The sequence below is a fragment of the Grammomys surdaster genome, unplaced genomic scaffold, assembly GCF_004785775.1.
Source record: "Grammomys surdaster isolate TR1022 unplaced genomic scaffold, NIH_TR_1.0 125216, whole genome shotgun sequence".
Taxonomy (NCBI): domain Eukaryota; kingdom Metazoa; phylum Chordata; class Mammalia; order Rodentia; family Muridae; genus Grammomys; species Grammomys surdaster.
In genome coordinates, this window is record NW_021620106.1 from 189,787 (window position 1) to 206,842 (window position 17,056).

The 17,056-nt window shown below is 44.7% G+C and overlaps 2 protein-coding genes across 5 annotated transcripts in view; one reads left to right on the forward strand and one right to left on the reverse strand.

Annotated features, from left to right (window-relative positions):
• Positions 1-3,952, reverse strand: part of Kif9 (kinesin family member 9) — a 55,246-nt gene extending 51,294 nt beyond the window's left edge. Inside the window, exon 1 of the mRNA XM_028785403.1 lies at positions 3,912-3,952. The gene's annotated coding sequence lies outside the window, so the exon portion shown is untranslated. The remainder of the gene's footprint in view (positions 1-3,911) is intronic.
• Positions 3,953-4,384: 432 nt separating this feature from the next.
• Positions 4,385-17,056, forward strand: part of Klhl18 (kelch like family member 18) — a 64,926-nt gene continuing 52,254 nt past the window's right edge. For 2 of the 4 annotated variants that reach the window (XM_028785398.1, XM_028785400.1), the window contains exon 1: positions 4,398-4,529. In XM_028785398.1, the coding sequence (XP_028641231.1) occupies positions 4,401-4,529 (129 nt within the window). In that variant the 5' untranslated portion in view covers positions 4,398-4,400. Of the gene's footprint in view, positions 4,530-17,056 lie in introns of all 4 variants that reach the window. The other 2 variants (XM_028785399.1, XM_028785401.1) reach the window with 2 other exon arrangements.

Genomic DNA, 17,056 nt, shown 5'->3' on the forward strand with positions numbered 1-17,056 from the left:
ACTCACCTGTGAGTGCATGTAGAGGCTAAAAGTGGAAATGGGACATCTACCCCATTGATCTTATGTTTTGAAACAGGGTCTGTTACTGTCACCATTTTGGCTATACTTGGTGTCTAGAAAGCCCACAGAGATGCACCTGTCTCTGTTATGGCATAAGCAGCTTTTATGTGGGAGCTGGGAATCCAAACTCGGTTCCTCATGCTTGAATCCGCAAGGACTTTACCCATGAGACACCTCAGAGTCCTAAGATGGGCCCTCCCTGAGAGCCAGGTGTGGTGGCAGTGCTATGCCTGCCCAAAATCCCTGTAGTTTCGAGGTAGAGGCATGAAGATCAGAAGTTCAAGATCATTCTCAGCTACACAAAGAATTCAAGGCCAGTCTGGGATAAACAAGGCCCTGTCTCAAAGAAGAAAAGCCCATTTGGAATTATTTTTTCTTTTTCAAAGACAGAGTTTCTCTGTGTAGCCCTGGCTGTCCTGAAATTCACTTCATAGTTCAGGCTGGCCTAGAACTCAGAGATCTGCCTGCCTCTGCCTCCCAAGTGTTGGGACTAAAGATGTGTGCCACCACCACTTGGCTTTTTGGAACTACTATTGTACTATGTACAAACAAAATTTAAATACAGGAAAGGTCCACAGAGCAGGATGTAGGCTGCACTGAACATTTCCCTTTAAATTGCCCCATCAGGGTTGGGCCAGTTTAAAAAGGAATAAAGCATCTGACCCTAAAGTAACCTCTACTTTTAGAGGAGGAGACAGGGAAGGAGTAGGAGGGAAGGTAGACAGATGAGAGGGTATGGACACGAGGTGATGGGGGCGGGGGGAGGTGGGGTGGTACAGCGAGCATACATCTGCAAAAGAATTGGCAGAATTTATGAAAAGTGAAATGCCAGACAAAGGAAGTTCATTCAATCTTCTAACATACTGAAGGGATGTTTAGTAATTTTTAATACTTCTACAGAAAAATATTCGCATGTGACACAGAACTTCTAATATTTATTAAAATCATGAGGGGCCAAGTGTGGTGGTGCATGCATCTAATCTTAGCACTCTGAAGGCATGGGCAGGTGGACCTATGAGTTTGGTCTATGTATCCAGCTTCAGGCCAGCCAAGGCTACATAGTGAGACCCTATGTCAAACAAATAGGCTTTTGAGGGTCAACAAGGTGGCACTAGTAAAGGCACCTGCCACAAAGCTTGTTGACCTGAGTTTGATCCCCAGGATCTACATGGTCAAAAAAGAGACCCAGTTCCCCTAAATTATCCTCTGGTGTTCACACATGCACTTTGGCACACATGGGTGCACACAGACTACACACACACCACACACACACACACATACACACACACCACACACACACACACATACACACACACCACACACACACAAACACACACATACACACACTGAAATGAACTATAATATTAAAAGCATATTAAATAAACAATAGTAACATTTTACATGTACTTCTCTTAATAGAGCGGCAGTGGTGCTGCCTAACAAAAACTATTCTAGATTTTAAAAGCAGTGATGGCTTTCCCACGTCTAGACGAAACTTGGGATCATTTCCTCTTACAAACACATTAGCCATCACCGCCATGGTGTTATGCAGCCCACAGAAGCAGGTGCTGCCCTTCCAGCTTACAGTTTCAGTGATGTGGATAAGATGAAAGTGTTACCCATCATCAGTGCTTCAGCTGTCAAAACAAGCACGTGCCCCTGCCTTTGCCCAGCACAGAGTGAGGAGTCCTACGTTCGAGTCACTGTTTCATATAAGACTTTTTCTAGCACCCTTGGATCTTTCACAATTTTTTATTTTGGGAAAATTAATCTGAAAAAATATTGGGGTAAGAAAAGAACATAGTCTGATTGAACATTTTTTTTTTTTGTCTGCAAAATTGAGCTCTAGGGAAAAAAAATCACACGGGGCTCTAACATGGACCCCAAACTAAGGAGACTGAAGGTTTCAGTTCCAAATTCACTTTAGCTTATGTTGCTGAGAAATTGAGAGTAGAGAGAAGTGGTTTGTTCATGATTTTTTTTTTTTTGGTTTGTTTTTTCGAGACAGGGTTTCTCTGTGTAGCCCTGGCTGTCCTGGAACTCACTCTGTAGATCAGGCTGGCCTCGAACTCTCGAACTCTGCCTGCCTCTGCCTCCAAAGTGCTGGGATTAAAGGCGTGTGCCACCACTGCCCGGCTGTTCATGATTTTTTAAAAATGTTTTTCTTGAGATAGGGTGTCATTGCATAGCCCAGGCTGGCCTAGAACTCACAATTCTCTTGCCTTAGCTTCCCAAGTGTTGGGGATTGTACCTCCAGATGAGAGCTGCGCTTTTTACTCAATACTCAATCTCTACAGTTCTGGGAAATCTTTCTGAACCCAAACCCCAAGAGTCTTATCTTCCTGACCAGGAATGTTCCAGTACCAAAAGTATAACATCTAGAAGGAATTTCAAACAATCCAGAGAGTTCTAGAAGCAGGTTCACAGACCAGCTCAAAGACTGTTCCAGAACTTTCCCCCGTTTCTGCTCTAAAACTTCCAACATGCACATGCACATGCAGCCCCCCATCCATCCTTTCCAAGGTCCTCTAGAAGCTCATGCTGCCGAGCACTCCAGGAGTCATACGCAGCCGGCGACTAGCCTTTCCAATGGTTTATACTCCTCTCACGAGTCCACTAGTCAACAGTGCATGCCATTTCGCACTTACTGAGACACTGCTTGTTACCGTTCTTATGTCGCTTCATTTATGTGGGCTTCAGCTCCCAAATCAAATTACAAGCTGCTTGAGGACAAGGATGCTGTCCTTTATCTCTTGTGATTCCCCCCACAAGGTCCAGAACAGCGCCCAGCACACACCAGGTGCTCAAGAAATGGTAGTTGATGGTGATACTCATGGCTGGAAGTCAGAGGGTGACTGAATCTCCATAGGTGGGTCCATCTTCAGCCACTACTGAGAGAGTTCCAAGGTATGTGATCTGTCACTCCCCCCCCCCCCCGCCACAACACACTACTCTAACCCCTGAACTTGGAGCGTTCTGGAGAGGATATTTGATTTCCCAGTACAAGAAGCTACCATGTTCAGTCTCAACACACCCTCCCATTAAGTAGTGGTTTTTCGCCTCAGGACTTTGGGTGGAATAACCCCAGTCTTCTGAACACAATCCTTACATACTTCGTACATAATAAAGTGTCTCTGAGGAGCTATCAGGTGACTGCTGTGCTGAGAGATCCAGTGTTTCTTCATTTGTTTTGGGCTTGGGAATAAGCAGGATATACACAGGATATACACTAACACCCATGAAGGCTTGACTTGAAGTCAGTGGTATGCATTACTGACAGGCACTAGGAGTCCATATCTACCATGCTCTTACCTCTATCAGAGACAAAGACTGTCTAGGACATAACACCCTCTAAAGCCACAACACAGGGTCCTATTGTATCACAGCATCAAATGAACCCAATATTGGCATCCAAGCAAAATTGGCCACTCTCCTTTTTCTCACCCAGTGTGTGGTGAATGTTTTTCTAAAATGTGTGTGATGGACAGCCTTGGTTCCATTCCCGTCCCCCTCTAGAGGGTTTTTCTCTTCCATTGCTCAAAAGCTTTAAGTGATGACACTTTGTCTTAATGACCTGACTCTCAACCTCAAGCCCTCTCTGTCTAAGGCGAGTCGCGGGACCCCGGTGGAGACTCGTGACTAAGGAACATCAAAAACTCCTAGCTCCCTTAAGCTGAGACCAGGCTGAAATGAGCACAGCGGTAACACGCTCTCCAGGGGTGCCTCGGGTCTTTTTTTACAAATAAAAGAGCCAAAGGAGTTAGGGACCCAGCCACTGACAACAGCCGGGGGTGATATCCCCACCAGGTTTCCCTTTTACCTAACGCCACCGGCTCGTGACCACTGCTCACCTCGCGAGGCAGCGGCGCTCGGGTAGAGCGACCGCTATAACTGCAGCAACTTGAGGGAGCTCTGTACGCAAGCGGGACAGCTAGCCGACCGGCTGTGTACACAGTCGCCATGGCAACGGGAAGCCTGCCGGGATTACGGAAGTAGTGTAGGGTGGTAGCGGAATTTAAGTCCACATTTCTCCGTTAAAGGTACAGTAAAAGTCAGGGATGAACAAAGAAGACAGAAATGAAGTCAATTAACCTGGAAGGCTTAGAGTTTCTATATATGCGAAGCCGGGGTTTAGGTTGCAGAGAAAAGAAGACTATGTATGAATCAGGAAGCGGGGCAGTGAGACTTCCGGTGTAGAGGACTTTGTGAGTACGGTGGCCGCTCAGGCCAGAGAGATTCCGGCTTCGCGTTCCGGGCTGCCGTCAGCGTGCGCCCTTGCCCCGCCCTGGTTAGTGTGAAGCCTGCCGGCCAGGCCTGCGCAGTTGCGGTGGCCGGGGAAGATGGTGGAGGACGGTGCGGAGGAGCTGGAGGACTTGGTGCATTTCTCCGTGTCGGAGTTGCCTAGTCGCGGCTACGGCGTCATGGAGGAGATCCGGCGGCAGGGCAAGCTATGCGACGTGACGCTCAAGGTACCATGGTCTGGGCGGTGGCTGGATGAGGGGAAAGGGACTGAGCGGGAAGAAAAGGGTGGTGGACAGGGGAAGAGTGGTCCAGCCGACTGTGGGTGGAGAAAGGTTACAGGGGAACAGAGTAGTAGACAGAGGTGCCAAGCTCAGAAGGGGATTGAGGCCAAGTTGGGAGAGTAAAGGGGACAGCCGTTCAGCCATTGGAAGGAAAGATTGAGAGGTGTGCCTCTGACGCCCTAAGAGCAGGAGACATTGGGATATCCGCCTCCTTTTCTGTCATACAGACAAGAGAAAATATTCTTACAGCCAGTCCGTGGAGGAAGGGGCGGTGGCTGACTCCACATTCCGATGGGTACCACTAAAACATCCTATCTTGTCATAAAGTCATTCCTTGAAGTTGGCTGTGCTGTTGTAAATGCTAACTAAGCCTTCTCTTCAGGAGTCATTGCTTGCCCTTGGCGCTTTTAGAATCGGATCTGGAAATCTTTTGATGTGGCTACTCTGATCCATGCCGGAAAACAATCTACTGTCACCACCTTAAAAGGTCCTGGAGGCCAGGCTAAAGGACTGCTTGGGGAGAGAAATATGAGAGATATATTCTCCACCTGTTCCCATTCAGCATTCTGGTCTGGTGTCAAGGGCCAGTCCCCCCTTGGGTGCCCTGCTGAACCAGGTGGATCCCTCCAGGTGGGGAGATACTGCCTGCCTGTGGTTTTTCCTGTTGGACCTTGCCTGGAAGGCTCTTACTGTCTATGCGTGACACTCCCTCTTCCTGTTTCAAAACAACAGAAAAACACAGACACCTCTTAAACTTTATTTTCTACTCACTTAAAGACGCATTACTTCTCCATATATTCGAGTCAGACTGGTAGGAGTAGGGTGGTTACTGGGCAGTTGGTAGCACATGCTTTTAATCCCAGCACTGGGGAGGCAGAGGTAAGCGGATCTCGTGGTCAGCCTGGTCTACAGAGTGAGTTCCAGGACAGCCAGCTTTACACAGAGAAACCCTGACTCTTTAAAAAAAAAAAAAAAGGTAGGATGGTTAATGGTTTGGAACTTTAAAAAGCAAAACAACCTGAGACTGGCTTTGGAGACAGATCATACTAGCTGTAACCTTGGGCACATGACTTAATCTCTCTGAGCTTAAATTTTGAAATGTGAAAATAAAGTTGTTTTTGTTTTTTGTTTGTTTTTGGCTTTTTGAATCAGAGTGTGAGCCACCACCACTCAGCTTAAAGATGATTCTTAACTCTCACTATTGGTGAGGATTAGATAGTTGGTATTCTTTGTATATCACCTATGTTAACTTTTTCATCAATCCTGAGAGAAATGGTTCTCTATTAGAATAGTGGAATGGTCTGAGAAGGGCGGATCTTCTCAGATGAGACAGGAAAACCAAGAGGATTAAGAAAATTAAGCTGGATTAAAGGATGCAGAAGATAGCAAGGCCAGTAGAGATTTGGAAGCAGAATGATTTAATTGTGGCCGTGACATTTGGGATGAGTAGAGACTAGTGAAAGGCAGTAATCAGAAGCAAGTTTTGGGTTAGGATTTAGGCTATGTGCTGGTGATAACCTGAGTGGGTAAAGGCACTTGCCAAGCCTGATGACCTGAGTTCAATCCCTGGGACCCACAGTGTGGAAGACGAGCACTGACTCCTGAAAATTGCCCTCTGCCCTCCATAGGTGTGCTGTGTCACCTGTGCACACACACAAAACTACACAAACAGACACAGATAAAGAGATAGGGTTTGTGTGTGTGTGTGTGTGTGTGTGTTTTAAGAGTCAGGCTGCAAAGATGAGCCAGAGAAAGAACCAATGTGGTAGACAGAGTGTGGTGACAGATACTTACTTCCATAAAGCAGTACAGTTTGCCTCTACATTCAACAGAAATGCTGAATTTCTACCAAACCTACAACAGAAATTGCTTGTATGATTTTTTTTCCCCATGAAATGTTTTCCGTTCAGGCAAAGGAACAATTGTATCATTCAGACATCATTCTGACTGAGAGTGCAAGTCTCAGTTACTTTGCTAGTGTTGGGTCAGGGTCATGAGGACTGTGTACAAGCATAGGCTAGAGCTAGACATGACTATAGATAACGTTTCTTTCACTGGTTCTCAAACCCCCTTCTATAAAGTATAAAAGAGAACTCTGGACATAGGAGCCATAGAAAGGCCCAGCACACAGTTACTACTCAAAAAAGCTGCTCTGCAACATCTGTCTTGGTTTCTCAAAGTTTACTCTTTCCTCAAACTTCAGGTGAGTCCAGACTGTTTTTCAAATAAGCAGGCTCTAAAGAACTGGTTAGAGGTTTTTGGCATAGGGTGGTTTGGTAACTAGTTGCCCCCTTATTAGGGTAATTGTTGCAAGACTTCAGATACGAGACTCACCTGGTGGCCGTGTTCATTATCGCTCACCCGGGGATTTCTGATTCATAGGTTTGGCATGAGTCCCATCGAGTTCACCAGTGATGCTGTCTTCCTCTAGGACCACATTGTGAGAACCATGGCTATAAAATAAAGGACTTGTCCTCTCAGGATGTATTCAGAATCAATGAATCTTCTTTGTATTCAGTAATGCCCTAGTTACCCAAGCCTGGAGTCAAGGAGTTCACCCTGTTCAAAGTGCACACCACCTGTGTTTTGTTAGGGCAGTGACAGAGCAGTTGCTTTCGTGGTAGAGAGGACCAGTACTGCCTGTTCCGGGCCCCGCCTCATGACATACATGCAGAGGAGTCAAGTGTTCCTAATGCTTAGAGTAGGAGGTTGTTCTGCAGGTGCCTGACCTCTGGGATGCTCAGAATTCTCCATCTAAGTCAAGCGCTAACTTGTCTGCTTTTCATCTTGTACTCGTATGCTGGCATTTGTGATCTCTTTGTGCTGTGTTTTCCTTGGGAACTTTGCTGTTGTGGTCTGAGAGGCAGTATGGCACAGGCTCTGCCTGAACCTGAATCCTGGCTCTGCCACTTCATAGCTGACAAAACTGAAATTCCTTAAATTCTGGTGAGTCAGTTTATTCCTCAGTGAATGGACATTGTTACCTACCTGACTACTAAGGATTCAATTAGTTAATAAACTTCAAACTTGATGTAACAAATGCTCAGTGAGTGGTATTTGTGTTTTACTGTTTGTGCATTTATTTATTGTGTGTGTCCTTTTTTTTTTTTTTTTTTTTTTGAAATGGGGTTTCTTTGTATAGCCCTGGCTTTTCTGGAACTCCCTTTATAGACAAGGCTGGTATGGAATTCAGAGATCCACCTGTCTCTGCCTCCCAAGTACTAGGATTAAAGACATATGCCGCCACCACCACCCAGCTATATTTTCTATTTGTTTGTTTTTATGTATATGGATGTTTTTTCCCTGCATGTACAGATGTATACCACTTGTGTGCTGGGTGCCCTTAGAGGCTAAAGAGGGAATTGGATCCCTTGGAAGCAGGATAACAGACAGTTGTGAGCTGCTGTGTGGGTGCTGGGAATTGAACCTGAGTCCTCTGGAAGAGCAGCCATTGCTCTTAACCACAGAGCCATCTCTCAAGCCTGTAATAATAATATTTAAAGAGATAAGATCTTAATGTGTTGAGCAGGCTGGCCCTAAACTTTTGTGCTCAAGCGATCTTCATGTCTCTGTTTCCCAAACAGCTGGGGCTATATGTGCATCTGACATTAGTAATAATTTAATGATGTTTCTAAATAAAGTATGTGGTGGTTTGAATGTGCTTGGCCCAGGGACTGGCACTGTTTGGAGATATGACCTTGTTGAAGTAGGTATGACCTTTTTGGAGGAAGTGTGTCACTGTGGGGGCGGGCTTTGAGAGCTTCCTCCTAGCTGCCTGAGGAATAAGATGTAGAACTCTTAGCTCCTCCTGCACCATGTCTGCCTGGAGGCCGCCATGCTTCCCACCTTGGTGATAGAGGACTGAACCTCTGAACCTCTGAACCTGTAAGCTAGCCCCAAGTAAATGTTGTCCTTTATAAGAGTTGCTTTGGTCATAGTGTCTCTTCACAGCAATGGAACCTTAGCTAAGACAACATCTAAATAAATGCTTGCGTTCCATTTTCAGGATTTTGTTTTATTTTGTTTGTGTTTGGGTTTTTTTTTGTTTGTTTGTTTTTTGTTTTTTTCAAAATAGTTACCCACTATGTAGCTCTGGCTGTCTCAGAACTCAGTATGTAGACCAGGTTGCCCTCAAACTCATACAGGTTAGCCTGCCAAGTGCTGTGGTTAAAGGCCTGTCCCACTATGCCCAGCTATTTGTGTTTGTTTTTTTGAGGCAGGGTCTCAGCTATGCTGAGTTTGGCTTGTGTTTGCTATGTAGCTGAGAATAACCTCTTACTGATGACAGTGCCCCACCACACTTGGTTTCAGTGTGCAGTTTTGAATTTATCTTAGCTTACTTATGCCCCTTGCCTTCAAAGAGTTTGCAATCCACAGCTCAGATTCAGTAGCTTGCATTTAACAGTTGAGACCAAAGCCCAGAGAGGTCTTGTTCAAGGTTACAGGCTGAATTAGGCAAAATTAGGGTCAGACTTGTAGGTTCCACGGTCTTGTGTTGAGTCTTCTGTTACTAAGAGTCTGAACTTACTTCAGTTACTCATTTGTAACTGATTTAAGCTACTTTAGTTCTGCTGTGCCCACTCTTGCCTAAAGTTCTCCTCTTTCCTCTAGTCCTGAGGAAGACTGAACGTATGGTATTCATGCATGGTATTCTCACACCCTCAAAGTTCACTGCTGACACTCGAGCCTAGATTTAACTTTCCTTTTGGAAATATTTAAACTTAAATTCCCTGGGAGCCTACTGGATAGTTAAATAGATGTGTGACAGAAAAGAGTAATATATTAACTAGTATCTTTAATGTATAAGTTAACGTGTTTTATTTTGTTTTTAAATCGTAATTTACCCAGGTGTAGTGGCACACACCTTTAATCCCAGCACTCTGAAGGCAGAGGAAGGTGGATCTCTGTGAGTACTAGGCCAGAGCTAAATAGAGAAACCCTGTCTCTAAATTTATTAGCTAATTAAAAATAGAATTTAAAAAATTCTTTTTTATTGTAATCACGTAATCACTTGGAACTTTCTTGTTTGTTTGGTTGGTTGATTGTTTGTTTGTTTTTTCTCAAGACAGGGTTTATTTGTTCTTGCCTTTGCTGTCCTAAAACTAGGTCCATAGACCAGGCTGGTCTTGAATTCACAGAGATCTGCCTGCCTCTGCCTCCTGAGTAGTTTTTTTTGTTTTGTTTTGAATATGAACTTATTAGATATGAAACAAAAAACCCATGATGGTTCTTCTCTTTCACAAGTCCTTTCCCTTAATGGTGAGGAGCATAGTACAGGGCTTCTTGGCAACCTGTGGGATGTGACTGAGGTCTGCATAGAGCAGTTTGTGTCTATGGTTCTCAGCTTCTCTCCCCTTTTCATCTCCATGCGTCTGACAGAGTTCCAAGGTCCCAGCGGTGTGCATCAGGTTCACCTGGGTCCAGCCATTTGGGCAGAAGCCCCACCTCCCAGATCTAGGGTGCATCCTTCCTCCTGAGATCTCAAGGCTGCAGGGGGTTTATTCCCCTCAACTGACATACTCTCCTTCTTCTATATCTGTGAAAGCAGAACCAGAGACTACTAGCAACCCTGTATATTTAGTATTCACAGACCCGTAAGCTTAGAGGAGAGAGGGGAGGGCTATGTCAAGATATGTGTGATGTGTGGGTGGGTGTGGGGTGCACACTTTGCCATGACACACGTGTGGAGATCAGAGCACAACTTTGTGGAATTGATTCTTCCTCCCTTTTGTGGATTCTAAGAGTTGAACTCAAATCCAAGGGCCTTGTGTGGCACACAGTTGACCTGACAGCCGTCTCTCCTGTAGGAAATGTCTTTTCTGTGAGTGAAGGACACAGTGTTAGAATGTTTCCTTTTGGTCCACTAGATCCAGGTACAGAATCTCCCCTGAAGCTGGCTTGAAGTGCTACACATATGAGTCTGAAGTTGTACCCTGTCTGTAATAGAAGAGTAGGTGGAGAAGGAAATGAAGTCAGAACTTGCTGGTGCAAGCCATTTTTGTTATGTATGGTATAGTGTATAATACAGGGTAATTACAGAGCTAGAATAACCATGTTAAAAGGAATCCATAGAGGTCTCTACTAAAGCCATTTATTTTGTAGAGTGAAAAGCTTAAAGCTTAGAGCTATTAAGGGATTTATCCAAGGCACAAAACGGTATTAGCTGAGATCGAGCATAGCTATTTTTGTATGGGTGGAAGTGATGCTTTTGTTTTTATGCCCTCTGTCAGATTACTCACCTGCTTCGGATGGCATGAAGCAAACAGCAGGATACGACCAAACCACCTTAGTGTCACTTGTGAGCCTGGAAGGCAGTGATGTTAGTGTGTCTAAATTCAACACCACCTGTTGCACAGAGAAGAAAAGAAAGACTTTTTGGCTGATTTCTAGATGTAACTTTTTTCTTTCTTTCTCTTCTTCTTCTTCTTCTTCCTCTTCTTCTTCCTCCTCCTCCTCCTCTTCCTCCTCCTCCTCCTCTTTCTTCTCCTCCTCTTCTTCTTTTTTTGTAGGGGTTGGGAGTGACGGTAGCTATGAGACAGAGTCTCGCTCTATAGTTCAGACTGACCGGAAACTCACTTTGTAGCCAGGACAGCCTCAGACTTGGTGACCTTCCAGCCTCAACTTCAGAGTGCTGAGATTGTGGCATGAACTGCCATGCCACACACATGGAGACATATGTTTTGAATTCTTTTTTATTTTGAAATGATGTTGTATAGGAAAACTTAAACTTCTGAACACTCATTGATTAGTTTATTCCCAAGACTTTCTCCCAACTTTTTAAAGTAGTGTTCAATTTTAGCCTGGTCTCTAAAGTAGTTAAAGGCAAGAATACTTGTGGCAAGAACTCGATATTCAGTAAAAGTTTACTTTTATCCAGGTGTGGTGCCTCCTCTTGCCTGTAATCCCAAAATATGGGAGGCTGAAACTGGAGATTGACACCAACTTAAGGTCAGCCTGGGCTACCTAGTAAATTCCAGGCTAGTCTTGGCTACAAGGTGAGACTGTCTCAAAGCAAAAAGGAAAGGGAGAGAGGAAGGGAAAAGGGGCTTTGATCTCTTCTCATTTGAATTACATTTTGGATGGTGCTGTTAACATTTGGACACTGACTGAGCAGGTGTGAGAGACTATGCACTTAATGAGTGCTGCCTGACATCTGACGTTATGGGAAGCTGGAGGCTCAGCAGTCTGGAAAACCTCTTACCACTAGAGAGACATGCATGGGGTTCCCGGACACTTCTGGAGCTTGGCTGGGTGAATGACTGTCAGAAGCGCATGTTTGGGGTGCTTCTCACCATAGACAGTTCCTTTATTGTTGTGTGCATGAGACTTCTTTGTTTGCTCTTAGCCTCACCTGGTTCAGCTTGATGATTGAAAAATGAAACCACATTGTTTTCCTAAAGCACATTCCCAGACTTTCCTAAACTTCGAGCGTGGCCCCCACCTTCTTACTTTCAACTTGTTGACTTTTGGCATTCTTGCCTCTTTGGCATGGGACCATCTAGCTTCATTGCGGTTAGCGTATGTGCCAGCAAGACTGTAGAGAGAATACCCAAACAGCTTACTGCATCATTTCTTCCAGTTGAGAACAAAATGAATGAATCAAATGTGTGCGAGCCATGAGCTAGAAAACTTAGTAAGGATTTGGGGATTGTGGGTAATAGAGTTTCAGTGTGACTGCACGTAGCTTGGAAAGCTGCTCTGCACCATACACTGAGGAACTGGTGGGGCTGTGTTCTAATAAAACTGTTGACAAGGGAAGTCTGGAACACAGTTGGCTACAGCTTATTGGCCTCAGTGTGTTTTAATGGACCTTTGGAGAGCGGAAGTTTTTGTAGGGTACAGTGACAATGACTTTGTGGCTCTACATAGAGCATCTAGGAATTGGAAGTGTCTCCTACTAAAATGGTATGGCTAAGGGTTAGAGATGGAGTTAGCTGTGGGGCGTGCGCTGTGGGGCGTGCACTCCGCATAAGGGAGGCCCTGGTTTCCGTCTCTAGTGCTATAGGAAGAAACACAGTAAAGACAGATGGCTTTATTAAAAATTCTCAATTTTGATAGTAAAGTCTCATAGCTCCATTTATAGCATGAAGTTGAATATTTCCAAATTGTTCATGAAAGGCACCAAATTCCCTTTCTTTCTCACTTGAAGGTGAGGATGCCAGGCTACTTGCAGAAGTGGTTGAAATGGGACTAGGGAGATGGCTTAGCTAGTAAAGTGCTTGACTTGTAAGCCGAGGGTGAATTTGCTTCCCAGAACCAAAGTTTGGGCATGGTGGCGCAGAGACAGGTGCATACCTGGCATTCACCAGGCAGTCATCCGTCTCTACTTGGCAAGTTCCAGGCCAGCGAAGTGGATGCACAGTGCTGAGGAATGACCCCAGACATTGCCCTCTTACCCACGTGTGCCCACATGCACACCCTGATCTTGCACATGCACATACACACCAAATAAAGTGCTTTTTTATTTTGTTTTGCTTTATTCTGTTTGTTTTTGAGATAAGGTCTGATTCTATAGCTTGGACTAACCTAGGGCTCACTACGTAGCCTAGGTTGGTATTGACAGTCCTCTTCCCTGGTTTTATGAATGCAGAGGTTATCATCAGCGTGAGCACGTGCTCATCTGTGTCTGTATACGCTCTTTTTTTTTTGGTTTTTTCAAGACAGAGTTTCTCTGTGTAGCCCTGGCTGTCCTGGAACTCACTCTGTAGACTAGGCTAGCCTCGAACTCTCAAACTCAGAAATCCGTCTGCCTCTGCCTCCCAAGTGCTGGGATTAAAGGCGTGCGCCACCACCGGCCGGCCCTGTATACTCTCTATATACGTGTTTCTATGTAAACATTTAAAATGTATTCACTTATTATTGTGGAGGCAGTGAGAACACACCTCAGAGTACATGCAGAGGTCAGAGAACAACATGTGGGAGTGACTTTTCCCAGTCCTAGAGCCCCAGGGACAGAACTCACGTTGTCGGAGGACTAGACAGTAACACTGACTGAACGATCACACCGTCTCTTTCTCTCCTCTCTGTAGCCAGCTGGGCTTTTGCTTTGACCACCTCAGTTCCTGAATAATGATGCAGAGGCTTATTTATTTATGAATTAATGCCTAGGCCTTAAGCTAGGCTTGTTCCCAGCTACCTTGTAACTCACTTATCCTGTTTATACTAATCTAAGTTCTGCCACATGGCTGGTTACCCCTCCTCAGTTTCATAGGTTCCACTTCCTCCGCATCTTAGTGGCCAGGGTTCCCACGCCTCACTCTTTCCCAGAGTCAGTCTCTCTCTCTCTCTCTCTCTCTCTCTCTCTCTCTCTCTCTCTCTCTCGCTCTCTCGCTCTCTCGCTCTCTCGCTCTCTCGCTCTCTCGCTCTCTCGCTCTCTCGCTCTCTCCCTTTTGCTATAGGCCATATTATTTTAACCAATCAAGAAAGCTAGCTGTATCATTTGCTGTCCTGTCTCTCTGTGATGGGAGAGTACAGGACTTAATTGAAGTCTTGGCTAGAACAGTCTCTGGGGCTAGATGACCTTAGCTAGCTGTATTGAAGTTGTTCTGGATTCAGGTTTTTAAGGAAACAGCACTTGAGGCTGTCCGTGTGGTTGAATCATCTGGGCTGCTTGTCTTGTCTTCATTGGTGTCTGGTCCTTTCGCTCTGTAAACATATAAACTTTCAAAGGTAATACAGATTTCTGCATTAGCACGCGTATGGAATGTGCAGTGGACACAATTCAGCTAAAGGTGATTCTCTGCTCTAGGTTCAAGCAGGAGAAAGACATTAAACTTTATAAGTCTGTTTGGACTGTACCCAAACTGTAATACAGATTTTCATCCATGCCATTTGAAAGGATGGCATATAATAGGTCCTGAGAGCTCTGTCGCCCACATGTATTGAGACGGCCACGTCTCAGTCAGTCTGAGCTGTTCCCATATGGAGAGGTCAGCACATACTGCACATGCTTTGTTCTTCTTGGTTTCTTCTTTCCTGTCTGCTGCCAAGATTTTCAGGAGGTCTCCTCCAGTCAAATCTAATCTTTATTAATTGTGAAGGAATTAAAGCTTTTCATTTCCTGTGTAACAAAGACAAAACCTCTCCCCCAACACAACCCCTTTCCTGCCTTCCATTCTGAAGTTATCACATATATATGTTGACCTAATTCAGCAGTCCTTTCAAAACTCCAGTGTTTCTCAGCAATTGTGCTGTCTGTCTCATTGACATGTAAAGTTTAACGTCAATAAAGCATTGTTTGACCTGTCTCTTGGAGAGCCCATATGTCCCTTCTGTTGTATGAGGACTCCCTTTAAAGTGTAGCTAAATCCTTTTATCATTGTTTTTTTTTGTTTTGTTTTTGTTTTGTTTTGTTTTGTTTTTGAGACAGGGTTTCTCTGTATAGCTCTGGCTGTCCTGGAACTTACTCTGTAGACCAGGCTGGCCTCGAACTCAGAAAGCCGCCTGCCTCTGCCTCCCAAGTGCTGGGATTAAAGGCGTGTGCCACCACCGCCCGGCTTCATTGTTTGACCTGTAGGATTTTAAGACATATTTGTAACATTCTCTGTGCCATAATGTCTAAAAATTGTTCTATTTTAATGGATATACATGTCAATGCATCATCAGCTTCAGTGTGTAAAAGTATTTCCAATATAGCCATCATCTTTTAAAAAATGTGGAATCACAGGATCAGCCTTTTTAAAACTCAGGGCAGAAGCCCATTGAAATCCTGAGTAGGAATCAATTGTATGATACATTAACACATGTACATACTTTAATTCCCCAAACTCTACAAAATGAAACACATAAGCTATTTTATGGCGTGGCTCAAGGATGGCATCATAAAACGATCTGTACTCTTGATGCAGAATGTTGCGTCTCTATGGGTTGCCATTTTGCAATCATGGCACAAGGTGGCACTGTAGGCTTTATATTAGATTCCTCCGAAATTTTATGATTCAAAGGATTGCCTAAATTTTGTTGTATTGTTTGTAATTTACCAAGGATTTTTTTTCAGTTCTTTATTATCTAAGTTCTCTTTGTTATGGTCTATCTTAAAAAGGATATATAACAGCCGATCATTATTGAAAATATAATTATTTGTAAGCTGATAAACAAAACAAAATTATACAGCATCCAAATGCCCTGTCTTTAGCATTTAAGCAGAATTCCAAAGATTTTTTACCTGGTCAAAGGCTCATGTTTGGGATTGGATTTCTTCTGGTTGTCTACATCGAGCTGCTCGGCTTTTACCTCAAGCTGCAGCCCTTTGCTCACAGGGAAGAGGTGGAACGGGTGGCTCTGGTGCCATGAGCCTTGAGCTGGCTTCTCTGCTCTGCCAAGCCTCCGTAAGATGTAAGTTTTTACCCTTGGGCACCCACTGGCAATTCCGAGCCCACATGCCTTGTCCTCTGACTTCTGCCCACCGTGGGAACGTGGCTTTGGGCCCCAGCGTGCTGCCTGGCTCTAAGACGAAGCTCACAGAATAGTGTGTCACTCTACGGGAGCTCTTAAGGGCCCTTGCCTCTCACCAAGTGGCGGGTAGTGAAGGCTGACCTCAGCCACTCCTCTGTCCTAGCTCTGGGCAGCTGCAGGCTTTTCCTCTTGCGGGCTGAGGGACCTAGCTGGGTACTGCTCTCTCGGGTCACTCTGCCACACCTGGGAAGTGCTCTAAGGCTCTGGTCACTCTCTTAAAGGACTACCTTCTACTCAGGCTTGGAAATTGCTCTCTTTTGTTTTTTCCCCACCTTTCTACCCATGACTTTTTCTCAGCCTCTAAGCTTGGATTTTACGAACCCTCACAATGGACACCATTTGTAACCATTTGGGCTTTTTCTATGTCCACCTCAGTTCCTGAATAATGATCCATGGGCTTTTTTATTTATGAATTAATGCCTAGGCCTTAAGCTAGGCTTGTTCCCAGCTACATTGTAACTCAATTGTAACTCCACTTTTACTAGTCTAAGTTCTGCCACATGGCTGGTTACCTCTCCTCAGTTTCATAGGTCCGATTCCCACCTTATCTCTGTGGTCAATGTTTCCCAGCATGACTCTTTTCCAGAGTTCCCTCTGCCTCCTTGCTGTAGGCCATAGGCTTTTTATTTTAATCTTCCATTACTTCCAATCAGAAGGTGTCTTAGGCAGGCAAAGAAGGACAAAAACACATCTCATCTTCACACAGTGCATATAAACATCTCTCTCTCTCTCTCTCTCTCTCTCTCTCTCTCTCTCTCTCTCTTCTTTCTTTCTTTCTCTTTCTTCTTTCTTTCTCCCTCCCTTCCTTCCTTCCTTCCTTCCTTTCTTTCTTTCTTTCTTTCTTTCTTTCTTTCTTTCTTTCTTTCTTTCTTCCTTTCTTTTTAATTAGGACCTCACTATGTAAACCACGCTGAGTTCAAACTCAGGGTCAGGGCTGGAGAGATGGCTCAGTGGTTAAGAGCACTGACTGCACTTCCAGAGGTCCTGAGTTCAAATCCCAGCAACCACATGGTGGCTCA